Genomic DNA, 21,234 nt, shown 5'->3' on the forward strand with positions numbered 1-21,234 from the left:
AGGGACCCTGCGAGTGTCATATGGGATGCTGGTGAATATTTTTTGTCTTTACCTGTATATGTTCAGATTTTGGATATTTATTAAGCTGTGCTCTTAAGATTTCTGTGTTTTTTTGGATGTATATTTAGAACAAGCCAAAAAAAACCCCTATGATTATTGTGACTGAAATTGATATAGAAATGGAAGACTACATAGAGGGTTTGGATTTCACAGTTTTTATTCCATAGACTGTGACTTCCAAGAGTTGACCTCCTTGGCCAAGACTCTTCTTATTTCTGAGAGATTTAGGTCCCTAAAATACTAACAAACACCTCAAAACTCTGAGTCATTTATTTGCTTTTTTTCTGATTACTTGGCCAGCTTTTAGGGAGGGGTGCGGAACAGACTTGTAAAAAATTTGAGTCACAAGCTCTTTTTCCTTTATATAGATGATTCCTTCAGGGTTACCAGAACTTACAAGTACTCAGGATTTGAAATATGTTAGAGATGCACTTCAGCCCCAAACTACAGATGCAGAAGCTACAATTTTCTTTACTAGGTAAGGTATAATTTAAGTATATTAGAGAAGACACACCCTGTTTAGCTTTGATTTGTTTTCCTTAGTTTAAACAAATGCTATATATCAAAATTCTGACTTAACAAGAAAAAATTATGATTTACAATAAGCAAGTAGTAGGTTTATCAAAAGCTTGTTTCAAAAGTTTATTTACTGAATAAATGTGAAGGATTGGCAATAGCACTTTAAAAAATCCATTTGTTTTGGAAATTTGCCTGGTGGTCCCGTGGTTAGGACTCAGTGCTTTCATTGTGGTGACCTGGTTTCAATCCCTGTTCAATGAACTAAGGTTTTGCAAGACGTACAGTGTGGGCCCCCCCCCCCAGATTATTTATCTCAAAATATGATCTTATATTTAGAATATATATGATTTTAATTCTAAACATTCCATTTATGAACAGTTTTTGCAAAACATTTTTTCTACAGTGCCGGATACAAGGGTTTTTCCTAAAATGATATCTATACCACTGTATCTTTTAGGATTCTGCCATAACAATTTTCATGGGTACTGTAAGTGCTTAAAACAGTGACCTCTGGGACACTGCTGTTAAATTGTTATTACATGATGTAGTGCTTGAAACACATATTCCAGTGACTGGCATTTGAATTTGTGATTATTACTTTTAAAGAAAATCTTCCTGTAGGCAAATATGTTCTACACATCTGGTGACCAGGTTGGTCACAGACTGGTGATACCACCTCATTAAATGCCACAGAAGGGAGGAAGGAGCGCATAGGCTCGTGTTCTTTTCTTTCCTTTTTCTCTTGCCTTCTTCCTCTCATTGGAGAAGAAGTAGCATACACTGGGCTGGACTTCCCTAGTCTTATGAGTCTGGGCTGAGTTGAATTGAAGGAAGCTGACTTTTGTATAGCCTTCCAGACTAATGTTGATAATTTAGGTATTGATGAGTTTTGTTTTGTTTATTGAGACTTGTTGGCTCCCCTGGGCCAAACTGTAAAGCAGGCATTAAGTGTTAGTCAGTTGGCCTGCCATACCAATATACCGTATACCATAGACAGGGGACTTAAACAAAGGAAATGAATCTTCTCATCGTTCTGGAGGCTGGGAAGTCCAAGATCAAGGTGCTAGTCAGTTTGCTTCCTGGTAAGGATTCAAGCTTGAAGATGACTGACTGCCTTCTCGCTGTTTCCTCACATGAAGGAGGAAGGAGAAGAGAAAGGAGGAAGAAAGTCATTATAATAAGGACACTGTCTCCATAAAGGCCCTATGAGTTGGGGCTTTAGCATATGAATTTTGGGGGACACAAACATTCAGTCCATTAACAAGGACAAACTCTTTTGTGTGAGGTTCCCTCACACAAGAGAGTTTCTTTTGACACTGTTTCTTTGTGTATTCCTTTATTCTGTTTTCCTTTGCTTGTCTAAAATGATTTATTCAGGCCTGCCTTCCAAATTTATCCCCACCAAACTCTGCGTCTTGTCAAAACTTCTTTTTCCAACTGAGAGAAATGATAACTTTCTGAAGAAGGAATAAGATACCAGATTCTACTAGTCAACTATTTGATAGAATGGGGTTTTGGAATTTTGGATTACTTTGGTTGCTTTCTTGTATGTCTGTTTAGTTGCTGCCTTCCATATTTATTAAAGTGAATAAATGAACCGTCTTTTGGCATCATACCAACCATCTTCTCTCCCTAATAGCTTTTAAAATTAGTATTGGACCCCACAGAGCTTAAGAAATCCAAGCATCATTTCTTAGAGACAGTGGGATGAGATGGAATGGAGACTTTCCTGTGCTAAAGTATTTTTGTTGGGGTGAGATACATTGTAACAGGTTTTTGGCCTATGGGGCAAAGGAAATCCTGACAAAGTGAGAATCTACTTACTATTTTTAAAAGGAATGAAAAAAAATAAATAAAAGGAATGGAATTGTTTATTTAAATGAGAATGTTTTCTCAGTGTGTTAACACATTTTATTTTGTAGACTGATTGAATCAAGTTTGGGAAGCATTGCCACAAAGTTTAACTTCTTCATTCATAACCTTGCTCAGTTGCGTTTTTCTGGTCTTCCTTCCAATGATGAGCCGATCCTTTCATTTTCACCCAAAACATACTCCTTTAGACAAGATGGTCGAATCAAAGAAGTTTCTGTTTTCACTTATCATAAGAAATACAACCCAGATAAACATTACGTAAGTTTGGTTTGGTATCAGTAGAGACTCATGCATGCAGTCTTGTTCTCTCCTACTTCCTTCACTGACTCTGCTAAAGTTCAAGCATTTGTTCTTTTCATACTTCTTTCTTCCATGGATGGTCCCAAACCCCTAAATGTACTTGGAGCATCCCTAAACTGTTTTTTGGTGTTTATTTCTTGGTAAATTTGCTCCAAAACCGTGAGGGACCAATGTTACTCTTCTTTTCAGAGACAAGACTGAAAGGGTGATGCTATTTTACTTTTCTCCTTATCTTCAATTTGTTCTTAATTTCAAAGGTAAAGCTTGCTCAGTGTAACAAACTCAACCAATATAGAAGTATATAAATTAAAAATCTAAGTTCTCATTCCACTCTCTAGGGACGAAGTATTATAACATATGCACATAAAGTTTGTTTTTTTGAACAAACCAGAATCTTTCAGTGTACTTTTTTTCCCCCTTCAATAGTATAGCATTATTATCTTTTTTGCTGTTATTTTTGTGCTAATATTTTTGCTGGATAATATTTACAGTACTGTCAGTCTTTAAATTTTTGACAAATTGATAGAGCTTAGAAAGTGACTTCACTAGTATTTTGATTTTCAGCTGTTATTAGTAAAGTTTTATATGTTCACAGAATATTTTAGGACACCATTTAATTGAATAATTCATTGTTTTCCCCAGTGATTTATAATATCTTATTTAAATATACTGAGTTATATCCGTGAATTTATTTCTGGTCGTCTGTAGATATAAATGACTCTGTGCACCAGTATTTTACTCTGTAAAGTATGTTATAATGCAGTTTAAATATCCAGTAAAACAGGTTTTCCCCATCTCCCTGTCACACTATATTTTGCTGTCTCCTTTGCTCTCCTTAATGAATTTACTTGCTAATATTTTCATTGAAAATGCACTGCACTTATAAGTTTGGAAAGTACATTTATTTAATCCGAGAAATAGAATGCCTTTCACGTTCCAATTCTTATTTATCTTAGACAATAGTAAAAGATACTCTTAGAAGGTAATTAAATACATTGGTTTTTATATTTGTTATTTTCTATTGTGACATACATATTACAAAGTGAAGACCCCTTAGTACATATAATGATCAAGCTGAAAATTTTCTATCAAGAAAGGTTATATTATAAATTTAACATGTTTGGGATGTGATTTCCTTTCAGATTTATGTAGTCCGAATTTTGAGAGATGGACAGCTTGAGCCATCATTTGTGTTCCGAACATTTGATGAGTTTCAGGAACTTCACAATAAGCTCAGTATTATTTTTCCACTTTGGAAGTTACCAGGGTATGTTCTCATTCTTGTTCGTTAATGTTGTTTTAATAGGAAACAGTTTCTTTATTACCAAGTACAGGTCAAAAGCTTTGTGTTAAGTTACTGTAAAATGGACTATGTGTGACTATGGACTGTGTGTGACTAATTTTCCTTGGTATCACAAGAGCCTAATACGTACAAGACATAAACAAGGAACTAAGTTTTTCTTGAATGAATAAATGATCACGATCTTAAAATATGGGGTTTTCTAGCTTTCTAAAGCACTGCAGGAATAATTATTGTGGTTATACTGAGCTTCTCTGAAAAATAAGAAATTGAGACACTGCAGTAATCAAAATGATAGTGTTTAGGTTTGTTTTTGATGCCCTTTGGAAACCTTCAGTTTTTAATGTAGGTAATGACCAGTAAATTCCTGTGTTGAATTATTCACATTGTTCTCAGACTAGATTTCAAAAGTAAGGAGGCAGAAAAGTGGGTATGAGTTTATTTCCACGTGCAGTCTCATTTTTCTGTTGCCACCAAAATTAGCAGTTAAGATGATTTGAGCTCTGTGGCATTTGTGGATTTTACTGGTATCTACAATAGTTGTGATTAATGAATAACGGTTGTTTTGGAGGATAAGATCTGCATATTTGTGAGTGGTTAATCTTGAGAAGAAATAAGTAGGAAATAAGTAATAAATATGCTGCTGCCGCTGCTAAGTCACTTCAGTCGTGTCCGACTCTGTGCGACCCCATAGACTGCAGCCCACCAGGCTCCCCTATCCCTGGGATTCTCTAGGCAAGAACACTGGAGTGGGTTGCCATTTCCTTTTCCAATGCATGAAAGTGAAAAGTGAAAGTGAAGTCGCTCAGTCGTGTCCGACTCCCAGCGACCCCATGGACTGCAGCCTACCAGGCTCCTCTGTCTGTGGGATTTTCCAGGCAAGAGTACTGGAGTGGGGTGCCATTGCCTTCTCCAAGTAATAAATATAGTGTATTAACAAAACAATATTCCTTTTGTACCAAAGTCATAAAAGGATGATGTATACTTGAACTGTTTCATCTCCAGTACTTAGAAAAGAAATCAAAAAATTATAGTGAATTAAGGCTCCATTTTCTATTTCAGTGTATAAAAGAGTATTTCTGAGTATTGATTCTATAAATACTCCCAAATGAAATTACTTAAATCCCACTTCTTTTTGTCTTTCTTTTGTAGCTTTCCTAATAGAATGGTTCTAGGGCGAACACACGTAAAAGACGTAGCAGCCAAGAGAAAAATTGAATTAAACAATTATTTACAGAGTTTGATGAGTGCGTCAATGGATGTAGCAGAGGTGACTATCCTAACTGAAAAATAATAACACACTTTTTTGTGTGCTGCATAATATTTAAATTAATGAACCTTTCTTCTCTTCCACTTTAGTGTGATCTTGTTTGTACCTTTTTCCACCCTTTACTTCGTGATGAGAAAGCTGAAGGAATAGCTAGGTCTGCTGGTGAGATTGTTTTTTTCTTTATTGATACTTCATGGCTCCCCTATGACCTGCAAGCCTGTAACTTCTCTGTGGATGTGGTGGAGTGACAGTGGGGTTACTGTCTATAACCAGTGAGAATGAGATTTTCTCCAACATGTGAGGATCCGGGAATTAAAGCAAACACTTTTGTTGCAGCTTGAACCACTGCAAGCAACATCGCATAAAAATGAACATCTTTGTATTTTCAGATGCAGGTTCCTTCAGTCCTGCTCAAGGCCAAATAGGAGGAGCAGTGAAATTATCTATCTCTTACCGAAATGGTACTCTCTTCATCATGGTGATGCACATCAAAGATCTTGTGAGTGATTACAAGTAATGATGATTGTAGAAGAAACCTATTCTGTGGTAGGAAGCATTACTGTTAAGGGAATGCTTTTCTTTACAGGTTACTGAAGATGGGGCTGACCCAAATCCATATGTCAAAACATACCTACTTCCAGATACCCACAAAACATCCAAACGTAAAACCAAAATCTCAAGAAAAACTAGGAATCCAACATTCAATGAAATGGTAAGTTAAAAATCTATTAAAATCTGCTAACTCTTAGTCAACTACTATTTGGGCATAAACACCACATTATTTATGTACGTTAACATTATATCCACATAAAAATATCCGGATAGAGATTTGAAAGCAAATAATACTGAATTTTCATGAAGGATATAAATTTATGAAAACCATGGAATACCCTTTCAGTACTTTAAAAGCATATAAAATATTTGGTGAAGATAGTTGGTATTATTCTCACAAAGTAGTGAGAGTTTTTTCTAGTTAGTGTTATATACTTTCACAAAACTGAAATGAGGTCAGTTTTTCAGTTTTCTTAGTCAAACGGAGAAGACTTGATTAAGGAGATAATGCCCAGAAGTTAAGAGACTAGCTTTACAACACTCCAGATTTGCTATAAACTGCATTTGTAGTTGGCAAGTTTGCACGGAGTGATGGATAATCAGAAATTACCACCTCATGGTATATAAAATCCAGAAAAAAGACAATCTCCTTTTAGGAGATTGTAATTGCTTACTTTTTATAAAATTGTTACAGTTACTCTTTCCCAGCTTGCTTCCTTCTACTCTTTTTCTTCCATTCTCTTCCTTCCATTTCTCTTTTAAAGATGATCTATTAAATCATCTTAAGGGAAATCATCGTAATTTCCCTTCCCCATACCTCCATTTCAGAAAAACCATGTGTTTAATTTTTAGCCAATAGTAATTTTCTGCTTTGTGCATTTGAATGTGAGACACTGGGAGGAATGACAAGATAAAGTCCAGGACTCCTGAAGTACAACATGTGCATCTAAATACGAGACAGACTCTACTCGATGTGTCCTAATCAGTGTTATCAATTGAAGGCACTCTAATAACCTTTCTTATGTTTTTACATAAAATAATCCTAAAAACCAGACAAATGATTTGTAATCTGCTGTTTCTTTCTGTCTTTGCTATAGCTTGTGTACAGTGGATATAGCAAAGAATCCCTAAGACAGAGAGAACTTCAGCTGAGTGTACTAAGTGCAGAATCTCTGCGGGAGAACTTTTTCTTGGGTGGAATAACCCTGCCGTTGAAAGATTTCAACTTGAGCAAAGAGACGGTTAAATGGTATCAACTGACTGCAGCAACCTGTTTGTAAGTTAGTGAATTTCTGAGCTTTGGAAGCAAGAACAGTTATATAAATATGTGTACACACACATGTGAACTTTTTTATACTTGGACAGAAATTATACAGTAAATGTACTTGCTGCATTTCAACACATCTGGTGGACCAACAGTCACTTAACTAACTTTTATGACTTTGTTGACATCATTGCTATTTTAAAGTCATTGTATAGAATGCTGTAAATCTTAAACTTAATATATAATAAGTCCTAAAAAAGACTTTGAGTTGGTGAAGGAGTTAATCCTTTCTTGAGTAATTGAGTAATAGCTTTAGTGTGGTCTGATACTATTTTGTCAGTTCAGCCATCTATTTCATATTGTTCTTACACAGACACAGCACGTTTGTTTCCCTGTTTTGCACCTTTTACAGCCTTTACCACTGTGTATGTTCATAAACACCAAAGGAGAGCAAAGGTGCAGAATGTTACCATAAGATGCAGCTGCTACTCATAGGGCCGAAAAGCAAAGCACAAATAATAAATAGTTAAGAACTACTAAGTAGTGTATAGAGTAGGGAAAATAACACTGCTTTTTATTATATTCATGTCTTTCAAGCCTTTTTCAGAATACGTGCCAGTCACTGAAGTTGTAAATAATGGTGCCTTAACTTCATATGCTTCTCTGGTACTTCATTCTGAGTTTTTTCCTGACTTCATAAATAGTTCAGTAGTTTCCACTCACTTTTTACTAAAATAAGAAGTAATGTATACTTACTAATGTTTTTCCCACAGATAGATAATTTTCTATACTTCAGATGTATAACTTATTTAAACATCAGCCATTTGATACATGTTTTTATTGCCCAGTAACTGAATGAGATTCATCAACATAACTGTACACTAAATTCCATCATTCCATTATAATCCTACTTTTATTCCCAGGAGTGTGAACTGAAATTTGGTAATTTCACCCCCATGGATCTATACTCCACTCTCTCATTAAACAAGAGAAAATGTGTGCACCCAAGTGTCCATTCCTGTTCTGTAGAAGAACTCCACAAGTAGGGCAGACTCTTCACAAGACGCCCAGGACGAGAGATCCAGGGTCCACACTAAATTTTAACGTATACCTTTATGGCACAGTTTGTCTGGTTTACTCAAAATATGTGAATATTTTACATTCACATGAATTACTTTCCTTAATACAATATTTAGAATCATTAGGGACATGATTGAAATCATTCTCTAGTAACCATTAAGAATAGGGTTCATTTTTATTAGTTATTCATTCAACTTTACACATAAATTGTTTAGTTTGGATAAAAAGGTATATATAATATTAATTCTCATGGCTAGAATAGGAATTCAGACACTTAAAAGTTACCACTTTTAAGTAGTAAGAGATTGTAGCAATCTAGTTGCTGTGAGATAACTGATAAAATATGCAATGAAAAATACCAAGAAAGGAAGGACAATCTCTGATTCAGTTGCCCAGAACAGAATTTTTATAAACTGTGCAGATATTTAATGTAAATGGTGATACCTGCAGAGCAGACATAGAAGAGTTGAGATGTATCAGTGGGACAGATTAAATAGAAAACTTGAATTTTTGGTGCCTAACACTAATGGTCCATTTGTAGGATACCCCATATATGAATGTCTTTTTTTATATTAAAATGTGTTGTCTATTTAATAAGTTAATTAAAATGCAGATCAGAGCACCACCATTTATTTGCTTTTTCCATATACAGTTAACATTTCCTTAAAGTGTGTAAGTAGCTTTGCAAATGTAAAAAAGTACTAGATATTTTCACTTGTTTTTAAGACCTAATTCCATTCCATGAATTGTCACTTAGCCACTGTTTTTAAAAAAAAAAAAAGTACTGTCTTGGTAAAAGGTCACTGTTACTTGGACTCAGTGTATGCTGCCTACTTGCAGTCTTGTTACGGCAGTGTCTTTTACAAGTAGAGCTAGAGAATGGGATGTCACTTTTCAATTATAAGAAATAGGGATTCTTATCCAAAAGTGTGTATTATATGCTCTGTATAGTTAACCAGAGTTCAAACAAGTGGTAATGTTTCTCTTAATTTAACTCATTATGTGCCTTCTTTGGACATTAAAAAACACATATATTAAATGTATTTTAAATATAAGTTATTTCTTTGTGAACGCTAATCGTCAGCCCTTACCAAAAAAATAAATTGACAGAGGCGCCTCTTTGCACTACTTACTATCAATAAACTTTAAATTGGTTGTTTTTTGAAACATTTTTTTTTAAAGCTTGCATTAAAGTAAATCTGAAACAAATGTTTAAACAAACTAGCTAAGACACTAATTTTTATGTATAATCACAATGTTTCACACCTATCTTTATTGAGTAAAAATAGTTATGCTACATGTAAGACTGTGTGTAAAGAATAATGGAGCTAAAAATACATTTTGTAATGATCATAGTGTAACTTAAGCAGAAATTTTTTCCCCTTGCAGTGTTTTAGAATTTGAAAATAATGGTTTCTCAAAGAACCTATTAATTTCTGTACTGAGGAATCCAAGACTTGCACTGATGTTTTTATTACTGCCTTTATAAGAATCTATAGGTATCTCAATGTTAAGGCATGTATGATCTTTGATAAAATATTCTTTTATCTTTTCAAATTAATGTTATATGAAACTTTCAATATTTTGCCTTAAATTGGTTGACTGTTTTTTCTATGATTCACGTGGCATTTAAAAAAGAAAACATTCAATTTGATACTTAAGATTTAAGATCACAAATGGATAAAGCCCCACTACCATAGTCCATGGATTTACTTACATGCTGTTTGACTAGCAGTGCAAATAGGAATATATATGGCAATTAGTCTCATCTATAAGAACCAAATAATTTAATTATATTAAGGTAGTGAATAAAGATGTATAATATTTTTATTAATACCTTAAAATATTCAGTGGATTGAATGTGACTTCATAACTGTACTATGATTGTATTAAAATATTTCTGGAACAAAGGAACTGTGGTGTCATTTTCTTCATCAATATGTTAACACTTTTGGTTTCAGACTTTGATAATGAGCTCACTGTTGCTCTCTTTGCATCTCACCCAGGAGTTTATTAGGTTCAGGTAATCCTGAATTTCAGAACTGGCCTGTGATTTGCCCTTAAAAATGTCCAGAGAGTGTCTGACATTTAAGTGTGGTTCTTGGAAGGTCTGGATTGCCACTTTGTTAGAGTTCCATCACTATTTCATTGAAGTGAAATGCTTCTATTAGTATGGTCCCTGCCTTTGGTAGTTTATTTAAATACTAGAGTATAGTGACAGCCATGCTTGTAGACATATCTTCAGAACAGAGAATGTAGTTCTTAATACCATACCTCCATCCTGGAATGATACCAGTGAGGTTGTGGTTCTCTAATCCTAGAGGTAAGATGTAAAAGAGCCAGAGACCATGAAAAAGCAGTAACTTAATTACAGCCAGCTTATTTTTTGAAACACTTTGTCATGCAAATTTTAGACATACAAAGTTAGACAACAGTTTAATGAGCTCCATGAATGAATCCCATCACACGCCTTCAACAGTTACTATCTTAGGGATAATCTTGTTTGGTCTGTATTAATGAGGATGTACCTAGGTATAGACACCTTTTTATATTTTTCTCTTTAGGATTCTTAAATATATAGATCAGTAACTTTTTTCAGTTCTGAATAATTTATTATGAATTCTTTTCCATTTCACTACTTCTCTTTTCAACTGTTTAACCCCCATCCATTGAGATTTTAATTTTGGTTATTATATTTTCACATCTGTTTGGGTTTCTTTTTGTTTGGATCACAAACCAAAAGACAAAGGACTTCCAGGATCAATGAGGAAAGAGTAGTATTTTTTTTTTCAACAAACCGTGTGAGGACAACTAGATAACCATGTACAAAAAATAAAGTAGGACTCTTAGAACATAAAATTTAATTCAAAGTGGATCAGAAACTTAAACATAACTGAAGTTAAAAATCCTAGAAGAAAACACAGGTGTACATCTTTGTAGCCTAGAATTAGACAGGTTTTCTTAAGTATGTCACAAAAAAGGACAGGCAACAAAGAAAAACAGATAAATTTGATTTCATCAAAATTAAATACGTATATGCATAATAAAGTAAAAGGACAACTCACAGAATGGGAGAGAATATTCACAGATCGTGTATCTGATAAGGACCTGGCATCTTGAATACATAAAGGACTCATAAAATTCAAGAGAAAGCAAAGAATTTTTGAATAGACATTTCTTTGGCCAAATGTCACAGGAATAGATGCTCCAGTCAGTTGGGCTTCCTCAGTGGCTGAGATGGTAAAGAATCCGTCTTCGATGTAGGAGGCACAGGTTCGATCCCTGAGTTGGGAAGATCCCCTGGAGAAGGGAATGGGAACCCACTCCAGTATTCTTGTCTGGGAAATTCCGTGAACAGAGGAGCCTGGCGGGCTATAGTCCATGGGGTTGCAAAGAGTCAGACATGATTGAGTAACTAACACTTTCACTTCATCTCAGTCTCTAGGGAAATACAAAACAGGCATGTGAAAAAATGTTCAACATCACTAATAATTCAGTTCAGTTCAGTAGCATCCGACTCTGCAACCCCATGAATCGCAGCCTCCCTGTCCATCACCAACTCCCGGAGTTCACTCAGACTCATGTCCATAAGTCAGTGATGCCATCCAGCCATCTCATCCTCTGTCGTCCCCTTCTCCTCCTGCCCCCAATCCCTCCCAGCATCAGAGTCTTTTCCAATGAGTCAAGTCTTCGCATGAGGTGGCCAAAGTACTGGAGTTTCAGCTTCAGCATCATTCCCTCCAAAGAAATCCCAAGGCTGATCTCCTTCAGAATGGACTGGTTGGATCTCCTTGCAGTCCAAGGGACTCTCAAGAGTCTTCTCCAACACCACAGTTCAAAAGCATCAATTCTTTGGCGCTCAGCTTTCTTCACAGTCCAACTCTCACATCCATACATGACCACTGGGAAAACCATAGCCTTGACTAGACGGACCTTTGTTGGCAAAGTAATGTCTCTGCTTTTTAATATAGCCATCATCAAAAGCCTAAAAATAAATGCTGGAGAGGGTATGGAGAAAAGGGATCCCTCCTACACTGTTAATGGGAATGTAAATTGGTGCAGCCATTATGAAAAACAGTATAGAGTTTCCTTAAACTAAAAAAAAAAAAACATATGATCCAGCAGCCCCACTTCTGGGCATATATCCAGAGAAGACAAAGGTTTTAATTTGAAAAGTACATGAACCCTAATGTTCATTGTTGTTGTTCAGTCTCTAAGTCACGTCCAACTCTTTGAGACCCCATGGACTGCAGCATGCCAGGTTTCCCTGCCCTTCACTATCTCCAGGAGTTCGCTCGAACTCATGTCCATTGAATTGGTAATGCCATCCAATCATCTTGTTCTCTGTCACCCACTTCTCCTCCTGCCCTCAATCTTTCCCAGCATCAGGGTCTTTTCCAATGAGTCCATTCTTCTCATCAGGTGACCTAAGTCCCAGAGCTTCAGCTTCAGCATCAGTCCTTTCTATGAATGTTCAGCATAGATTTCCTTTTGGATGGACTGGTTTGACCTTGCAGTACAAGGGATTCTCAAGATTCCTCTCCAGCACCACAATCAAAAAGCATCAGTTATTCACCACAATTAAAGAAACTCAGCCTTCTTAATGGTCCCACTCGTATCTGTCCAGGACTACTGGAAAAACTATAGCTTTAACTATATGAATCTTTGTCAGCAAAGTGATGTCTTTACTTTTCAATATGCTGTCTAGGTTTGTTAGAGCTTTTCTTCCAAGGAGCAAGCACCTTTTAATTTCCTGGCTGCAGTCACTGTTTGCAGTGATTTTGGACCCCAAGAAAATAAAATCTGTCACTGTTTCCACTGTTTTCCCATCTATTTGCCATGAAGTGATGGGACTGGATGCCATGATCTTAGTTTTTTGAATGTTGAGTTTTCAGCCAGCTTTTTCACTCTCTTCTTTCACTCTCTAGTTCCTCCTAGCTTTCTGCACCAGAGTGGTATTATCTGCATATCTGAGGTTGTTGATATATCTCCAGGCAATCTTTCATTCAGCCCTGCATTTCACATGATGAACTCTGCATATAAGTTAAGTAAACAGAGTGACAATATACACCCTTGACGTATTCCTTTCCCAATTTTGAACCAGTCCATTGTTAGCGTCCGGTTCTAACTGTTACTACTTGACCTGCATACAGGTTTCCCAAGAGACAGGTAAGGTGGTCTGGTATTCCTATCTCTTTAAGAATTTTCCTGTTGTGATCCACACAGTCAAAAACTTTAGCATAGTCAATGAAGTAGATGTTTTTCTGGAATTTCCTTGCTTTTTCTATGATCCAACGGAAGTTGGGATGTGGGCAATTTGATCTCTGGTTCCTCTGCCTTTTCTAAATCCAGCTTGTATATTTGAAAGCTCTCAGTTCCTGTACTGCTGATACCTAGCTTGAAATATTTTGAGCATTACCTTGCTAGCACATGAAATGAGCACAACTGTATGGTAGTGTGAGCATTCTTTGGCATTGCCTTTCTTTCGGATTGAAATGAAAACTGACCTTTTCCAGAGTGGTACTATTTACAGTAGTCAAGACATGGACACAACCTAAGTGTCCATCAACAGAGCAATGGATAAAGAAGATGCTGTGTACATCCTAGCTCAGTTGTGTCTGACCTTGCAATCCAATGGACTATAGCCCGCCAGATTCCTCTGTACATGGAAGTCTCCAGGCAAGAATACTGGAGTGGGTAGCCATTCTCTTCTCCAAGGGGTCTTCCTAAGCCTGGGATCGAACTCATGTCTCCCACATTACAGGCTGAATCTTTACCACTTGAGCCACAAGATAAGCCCCAGTGTGTATTACTCAGCCATTAAAAGAATGAAATAATGACATTTCAGCAACACGAGTGGACCTAAAGATTATAGAGATAAATACTACATTACTTTGCCAACAAAGGTCCATCTAGTCAAAGCTATGGTTTTTCCAGTAGTCATGTATGGATGTGAGAGTTGCACCGAAGAACTGATGCTTTTTAACTGTGGTGTTGGAGAACACTCTTGAGAGTCCCTTGGATCAGTCCTGAATATTCATTGGGTGGACTGATGCTGAAGCTTCAATAATTTAGCCACCTGATGTAAAGAACAGACTCATCTGAAAAGACCCTGATGCTGGGAAAGTTTGAAGGCGGGAGAAGGGGCTGACAGAGGTTGAGATAGTTGGACAGCATCACCAACTCAATGGACATGAGTTCGAATAAATTCCCAGAGATGGTGATGGACAGGGAAGGCTGGTGTGCTCCAGTCCTTGGGGTCGCGAAGAGTCTGACACGACTGAGCGACTGAATTGACTTATATATGGAATCTAAAAAACAGTACAAAGGAACTTACTTTAAAAACTGACTAACATATATAAAACAAACTTTGCTTACAAACAGGGAAAGCAGAGGATGGATTAGGTACTTGGTTTTTAAAAAATGTAAAATGACTGTGAAATGACATAGAGGTCAGGACCAGACAGCTTGTAGTCAGGCACCCCTCCCCTGAAAGGTTACAATTAGAGATAAGAAGTGTTACCAGTTGGCTAAGGGCAGCCCTTTATCGTCATGCTATTGTAAGCTTTTTTAAGCTTTTTTTTTTTTTTTTTAATTTTGGCCATGCTCTGCAGGCTTGGTGGATCTTGCTTCCCTGACCAGGTATCCAACTGAGGCCTTAGGCAGTGAAGGCAAGTATCATAACCACTAGCCGGCCAGGGAATTCCCCCTTGTGAATATTTTAAGGGGAGGGACAGACTTGAGGTAACTAGTGTCAAGACCAGCCTGGGCGCAGCTGAGTGGATGAGCAATAGTGTATGGATGAACTTTGCCGCCCAAACTCGCTGGGCCACGGGGACGCAGATAACCACCTTGCCCAAGGCCGGGGAACCCCTGCAGCTCTATGTGCTCCAAGCGCACTCCCAGTCCAGCATCCAAATCCGCAGTATCCTGGATAAGCAGTGTCTCGTCTGGATTCCACTGCCCAAGCCGGAAGCGGATCCTTTTTTCCGCTCCAGCCTAGTGCCGCCTCAAACACCGATGCCTGCCGGGAAGTGTAGTCCACGTCGAAGTACATTTCCCGGCGGACGCCGGGAAATACGCAGCGAAGCTCCGCCTCCTGCAGGGGCGGAAGCCAGGACGTGTGAGGCCACTTCCTGCGTGGAGGGTGGCTTCCTGCGGCTCTCCCACCCTCTCTCTCCTTTTGCTACCACACCGCCGCCATCATGGGTCGCATGCACGCTCCCGGGTGAGCTAGGGTTTATGAGCGGGTTGCAAGGCTGAGTCTAGGGGTGGAGGGAAAGGAAGGAGCGTAGGCAGTGGGTCGAGGGGGTAAGGTTTGGGGCTGCTCTGGCGGGGCTTGCTTCTTCACCCCGATACTGCTTTTCTCTCCAGGAAGGGCCTGTCCCAGTCGGCTCTGCCCTACCGCCGCAGCGTCCCCACCGTAAGTAGCGTGCGGGTACCGAGGAGAGGCCGGGAGGCGGTGGGGGTGCCATCAGTTGCTCCGAAGATGCGGACCACGTGTGCATGAGCGCAGTTTTGAGGGTGGAGAGGGCCGCTGCGCTTCGGTTCCATCCCGTATTTCTCGTCTTAAGGCCGCTTTCTCTCCCGCGAACAGTGGCTGAAGCTCACTTCTGACGACGTGAAGGAGCAGATCTACAAACTGGCCAAGAAAGGCCTGACTCCCTCACAGATCGGTGAGTCAGTCTGTTTAATGTAGCCTCTTCCTCCTGACCTCGTGTAACGTGCTGAAAAACAGTGGGGCTAAATGTCTCACATGTGGTTTGAAAAATTTTTGCTCGTTTTCCTGACTACTGTTGACTGAGGCCTAGCCCTCCTTTGCTGAACTCTCAAGGTCTTATTTGAAAGACGGTAAAATAATTAAAATGTGTTCAAAATTTTAATGAGTACTTTCTTTGGGCTGGGCACTCTTCTTACGTGCGTGGTTCTAAGCCCTTTCCATTTTATGACCCGAGTTAATTCTGACAGCCATAGTTTCAAATAAATAGTAGACGTTTTCCTGAAGTTGGGGTAACTGAGACACGTTGCAGCTGTATAAACAAGCCTCAGATCACACAGCTGTTAGTGAAGCTGGGACTGGCTGCTCTGAGTGCTCATTGCTTTCTAACAGATGTGGTTTGAACCTCAGCTGTGTGTGACTTTGTGCAAATGGCTTCCTTCTGCAAATGTTTGCCAGCTGTGTGATCCCCGATCCTGAGAATACAGTCATTGTAAAAAAGCACCATAGCCTTCTGTTGAGCTTATGGTCTAGTGGAGATGTTATACATAATCAGAAATGTGTGTGTGTGTATATATGTAGAGAGAGAGACTGTGGGGTAATCAGGTGGTGCTGTTTTGACGACTCCTTGATTTTTTTTTTTTTTGGTGGCCTGTAATCTAGCAAGCTCACTATAATGATGGTCTTCCAACATTCGCAGTTTCCACCAGAAAGGTTTTCCTTAGTGTTGGGTAAACCTTCCTTGGATGTCTGAGTGAGCTTCGCTTGTGCATTCTGTTGTTGGTGTCTGATGTATAAAAAGTAAGCTGTGTTTTGCAGATGGGAAACTTGGAAAGTGACTTGATCTCAGTCTTGACATCACATGCTCCAGTTTGTATGTATGATGTGGGAATTTATATTACTCCCTTTCCAGGTGTGATCCTAAGAGACTCTCATGGTGTTGCACAAGTACGTTTTGTGACAGGCAACAAAATCTTGAGAATTCTTAAGTCCAAAGGACTTGCTCCTGATCTCCCTGAGGATCTCTATCATTTAATTAAGAAAGCTGTTGCTGTTAGGAAGCATCTTGAGAGGAACAGAAAGGTAAGAGGATGAGACTGCTTGTACTAAATTCATATTAGTAAAATACAGTGCCTCTGATTTGAATTATCCAAGGGGCACAAACAAATCAGTGTTTGCTTTGAAATGTTTCACCAGAAGAGATTTCTGGGGTGGGGGTGGGGGTTAGTTCCCTAAATTCCCTTAAGGACCTAATCTAGCCACACAAACCCTAGGCTCTGGTTCTATTAACAACACTAAGCAATTTTTCATTAAAGTGCAGGGTGTCTATACATTCTTCTGTTAAAATGATGTTTAGTTTTAAGTGGTTTTCCTGAATTCTATCAATTTTATTTCTAGGATAAAGATGCTAAATTCCGTCTGATTCTGATTGAGAGCCGTATTCACCGGTTGGCTCGATACTACAAGACCAAACGAGTCCTACCCCCTAATTGGAAATAGTAAGTTATCAACCCTTTTTGTTGACAAAAATAGGAGTTGGCCAAGTATTAAATAGAGTAGTAATTACAGTAAAAGGACTGTTCATAGATGTTTTAGATTGAGCCTATATTCACTTCTTAATTATAGCAAGAAAACAGTCATAGACAGGTAGAGCGGTTGTGTTTTGTTGATACAAAGGGTGGTTCTTCTGTAGACTCGTTTAGAGCACAAACGTGCTCTTTAAATCACTTTCAGATTGTGGGTAAAATTTAAGTTCTTTTGCTCCCGGGTGCTTATGTTGTTTTAATTTTTGCATAGATAACTCACTGTGATGATTAACATCCTAGCATTCACAGTTTCCACCAGAAAAGTTTTTCCTTGTGCTGGCCAGTTCTTGGAGGCCTAAGTGACCATCTTCATATTATGGTTGATCACAATGAACTGATTCCAGGAACTGATCTGTTCGGTGCATTTTATATATTGGGGATTTATTTTAACTGTTAGGAAATAGCTGTTTTCAGAGAGTGTGAATATGGAGGGCTTTTTTTAAACAGATTATGTATAAATACAGAGGACTTTTTTTATTAACCCAGCTCTCCCCCCCCACCCCCTTTTTTTTTTTCTTTCAGTGAGTCATCCACAGCCTCTGCCCTGGTTGCATAAATTTGTGTATTGTACTAAAGCAATAAAATCATTGTTTAACAGAACCATGTTTTGTTAACTTTTTTTGGTCCAAAAATTTGTGTATTTATCTGTTTAATGTGGATGTGTGTTCCAGCATTAGAATTGTGTGATTCCACAGAGAGCAAGATAGCATCTATCCATTGCATCCCTTCACTGCTCAACTAGTTGAGCAGCTTGTAACTTCACTGTGATTGGTGGGTACTGGAAGAAACCAGAAAGTGGTAACATTATTTTCACAAACGTCTCTAAGTAATTTGGATACATTTGATGTAGATCTCTCATGTTATCTACAGTGTAGTATCAGAAATAGACATGAAAGTGTCTCTGGAGAGGAGGGCATCTCTAGTATGGAGGGACCTTAGAAGTAATATTTGATCCCAGTCTTGTGAGTGATGCTCAAACATAAGGAAGAATGGCTTCAGGGAACAGGAAGAACCATGAGATGAGCTCAGCTCCATGAAGCTGGCAACTTTTGGATGGGTTATGATGATAAAAATTACTTAGTTGGGTGTTGTCAGAATATTTAATTCTTAAAACCTAGTGAAAGCTGCTCAGTCATGTCCATCTCTTTGCGACCCCATGGACCATACTCCATGGAATTCTCCAGGCCAGAACACTGGAGTGGGGAGCCTTTTCCTTCTCCAAGGGATCTTCCCTACCCAGGGATCAAATCCATGTCTTCCACATTGCAGGCGGATTCTTTACCATAAGGTAAGCCCTTTGAGTCAGAAAATTCAAGCCATTTGTATGTACCACTTTTTTGGTATTTATCACTTGAATAAATGTTTAATCCCTTAAGCTTTAACCAAAGCAGTAATCAAAGTTGTGTTCAAAATCACATGGTCGGGCAAAGCCCTTTGTTTTTAAGAGACTAGTATCATAAGTAGCATTGATGTCTTGTGGGATGCTGGGCTCTGAGGGTAGAGACACCCACTTCGTCTTCCTTGTTCTTCAGAACACTGCACATACTTGCCTACCAGCTCTGTTGGGTGCAAACTGACTAAGCCCCACATCCTAGTGGGGAAAACAGGTGTGGAAATTCTACTTAATTCTTTTTAAATTTATTTTAAATTGAAGGATAAATGCTTTACAGTATTTTGTGTTGGTTTCTGCCAAACCCAATTCAAGCCCTACTGTTAGATGTAATTTTCTAATCCCCATGCTGCTGTGTTTATGTCTTAAAAGTGGTTAACTGTCATAAACCAAGAAATAACGTAAGGCAAACTTCTCCAAGAGTAACAACTAAACAAGGTTAGCAGGAAGATCTTTGCGAACTCCAGGTAAGGTAGGCAAAGTTGGGTATTGATGGCTCTGGACTAAAAACTAGTTGGTAGTATGTGGAGCATTTGATGTATCAAAGCATCTCTAGGTTTTCTTTTAATTACATGAAGTATTTACATATGATTTTGCCTTCAAGCCAGCAGTTTACTGTAAATATTAAACAGGACTATGTGTTCATGGGAAATAGATGGGAAAACAGTGGAAACAGTGTCAAACTATATTTTTGGGCTCCAGAATCACTGCAGGTGGTGACTGCAGCCATGAAATTAAATGACAGTCCTTGGAAGGAAAGTTATGACCAACCTAGATAGCATATTCAAAAGCAAAGACATTACTTTGCGAACAAAGGTCCATCTAGTCAAGGCTATGGTTTTTCCAGTGGTCATGTATGGATGTGAGAGTTGGACTGTGAAGAAAGCTGAGCACCGAAGAATTGATGCTTTTGAACTGTGGTGTTGGAGAAGACTCTTGAGAGTCCCTTGGACTGCAAGGAGATCCAACCAGTCCATTCTAAAGGAGATCAGTCCTGGGTGTTCATTGGAAGGACTGATGCTAAAGCTGAAACTCCAATACTTTGGCCACCTGATGCAAAGAGTTGACTCATTGGAAAAGACTGATGCTGGGAGGGATTGGGGGCAGGAGGAGAAGGGGACGACAGGATGAGATGGCTGGATGGCATCACTGACTCGATGGACGTGAGTCTGAGTGAACTCCGGGAGTTGGTGATGGACAGAGAGGCCTGGCGTGCTGCAATTCATGGGGTCGCAAAAAGGAGGACAGGACTGAGCGACTGAACTGAATGTGTTTGGAGGTATTTTAATTCCTTCAAAATGTAAAAAACCACCTGCAGTCTTTTTGACTGGGCAGAAAATTCAAATTTGGCTTTCAGAAACAGTCCTGCTACTTGGTGGCCATGTGGTTTGGGAGGTCCAATTTCATGAATCTTATGAAAAGTTACTGTGAGGATCACATGAGTTTCTTAATATGTGGCAGTCGTGCAGGGCTTCTCTGATGGCTCAGATGGTAAAGAATCCACCTGCTATGCAGGACACCTGGTTTCCATCCCTGGGTCATGAAGATCCCCTGGAGAAGGGCATGGCAACCCACTCGAGTGTTCTTGCCTAGAGAATCTCCATGGACACAGGAGCCTAGTGGTCTACAGTCCACTACAGTGTATGGGGTTGCGGAGTCAGACACAGCAACTAAGCAGTTAAGTCATGCAGAGAAAACCCTAAGTCTCTCCAAATCACTATGTGTTATTGAGACACTTTGCACATGGACATCACATCATGCTGCAAATACCATCCCATAATCTTTACTCGTTATGTCCTGGTTGTGGGTTCTTATTCCATAGAAGATGTTATGTACTCTTAATTTGCCTTGTAGTTACCTTGAGATACTCCCAGATGTCTTTTCTGTTACAAATACTTCCCCCAATTTATTCTCTGCCTTTTGATTTGTGTTTATGGTATTTTTGCTATAGAAGCTTTAAGATACTGTCTCTGACGTTTTCCCCTAATGATCATTTTCTTTTTTAAGTGGATTAGTCTGTTTAAATACTTTTTTTTTGTTTCTCCCTTCTGTTACAGTATCGTCTGTCTTCATCTGTCTTCCTGACTTAGACATTTATCCTTTCTTTCCAAAGATTCCGATATGCTTTTTCTTTGTAGTATCTATTTTGACAGAGTTGGAATCAGCATATGGATATAACTCCAGATCTACCCATATATGAGCTCCTAGGATTTCAAGGTTTCCTTCAACAACTGTTCTCTTTATTTAAAAATCATCTTTTTTTCAAGTGATAGATGTTGATCTTATTTTTTAGCTGAAGTTATCCATATATGTGGTTTTAAAAG

At 38.4% G+C, this 21,234-nt stretch overlaps 2 protein-coding genes and 1 non-coding gene across 3 annotated transcripts in view; all 3 read left to right on the forward strand.

Moving 5' to 3' along the window:
- Positions 1-10,131, forward strand: part of PIK3C2A (phosphatidylinositol-4-phosphate 3-kinase catalytic subunit type 2 alpha) — a 107,362-nt gene extending 97,231 nt beyond the window's left edge. Inside the window, exons 26-33 of the mRNA XM_070803587.1 lie at positions 429-538; positions 2,502-2,709; positions 3,894-4,018; positions 5,204-5,321; positions 5,411-5,483; positions 5,711-5,820; positions 5,908-6,033; positions 6,971-10,131. Coding sequence (XP_070659688.1) covers positions 429-538; positions 2,502-2,709; positions 3,894-4,018; positions 5,204-5,321; positions 5,411-5,483; positions 5,711-5,820; positions 5,908-6,033; positions 6,971-7,153 — 1,053 coding nt within the window. The 3' untranslated portion in view covers positions 7,154-10,131. The remainder of the gene's footprint in view (positions 1-428; positions 539-2,501; positions 2,710-3,893; positions 4,019-5,203; positions 5,322-5,410; positions 5,484-5,710; positions 5,821-5,907; positions 6,034-6,970) is intronic.
- Positions 10,132-15,354: 5,223 nt separating this feature from the next.
- On the forward strand, positions 15,355-18,120 carry RPS13 (ribosomal protein S13). Its single transcript, XM_019975674.2, has 6 exons — positions 15,355-15,445; positions 15,592-15,640; positions 15,815-15,893; positions 16,848-17,017; positions 17,333-17,433; positions 18,043-18,120. Exons 1-6 carry the CDS (start codon positions 15,423-15,425, stop codon positions 18,074-18,076), a joined length of 456 nt encoding a protein of 151 aa, XP_019831233.1. The 5' UTR covers positions 15,355-15,422; the 3' UTR covers positions 18,077-18,120.
- On the forward strand, positions 16,603-16,692 carry LOC139176178 (small nucleolar RNA SNORD14). Its single transcript, XR_011560634.1, has one exon. It is a non-coding gene; the product is annotated as a small nucleolar RNA SNORD14 (small nucleolar RNA).
- Positions 18,121-21,234: the final 3,114 nt, after the last annotated feature.

This window comes from Bos indicus, chromosome 15 (assembly GCF_029378745.1).
Source record: "Bos indicus isolate NIAB-ARS_2022 breed Sahiwal x Tharparkar chromosome 15, NIAB-ARS_B.indTharparkar_mat_pri_1.0, whole genome shotgun sequence".
NCBI classification, from domain to species: domain Eukaryota; kingdom Metazoa; phylum Chordata; class Mammalia; order Artiodactyla; family Bovidae; genus Bos; species Bos indicus.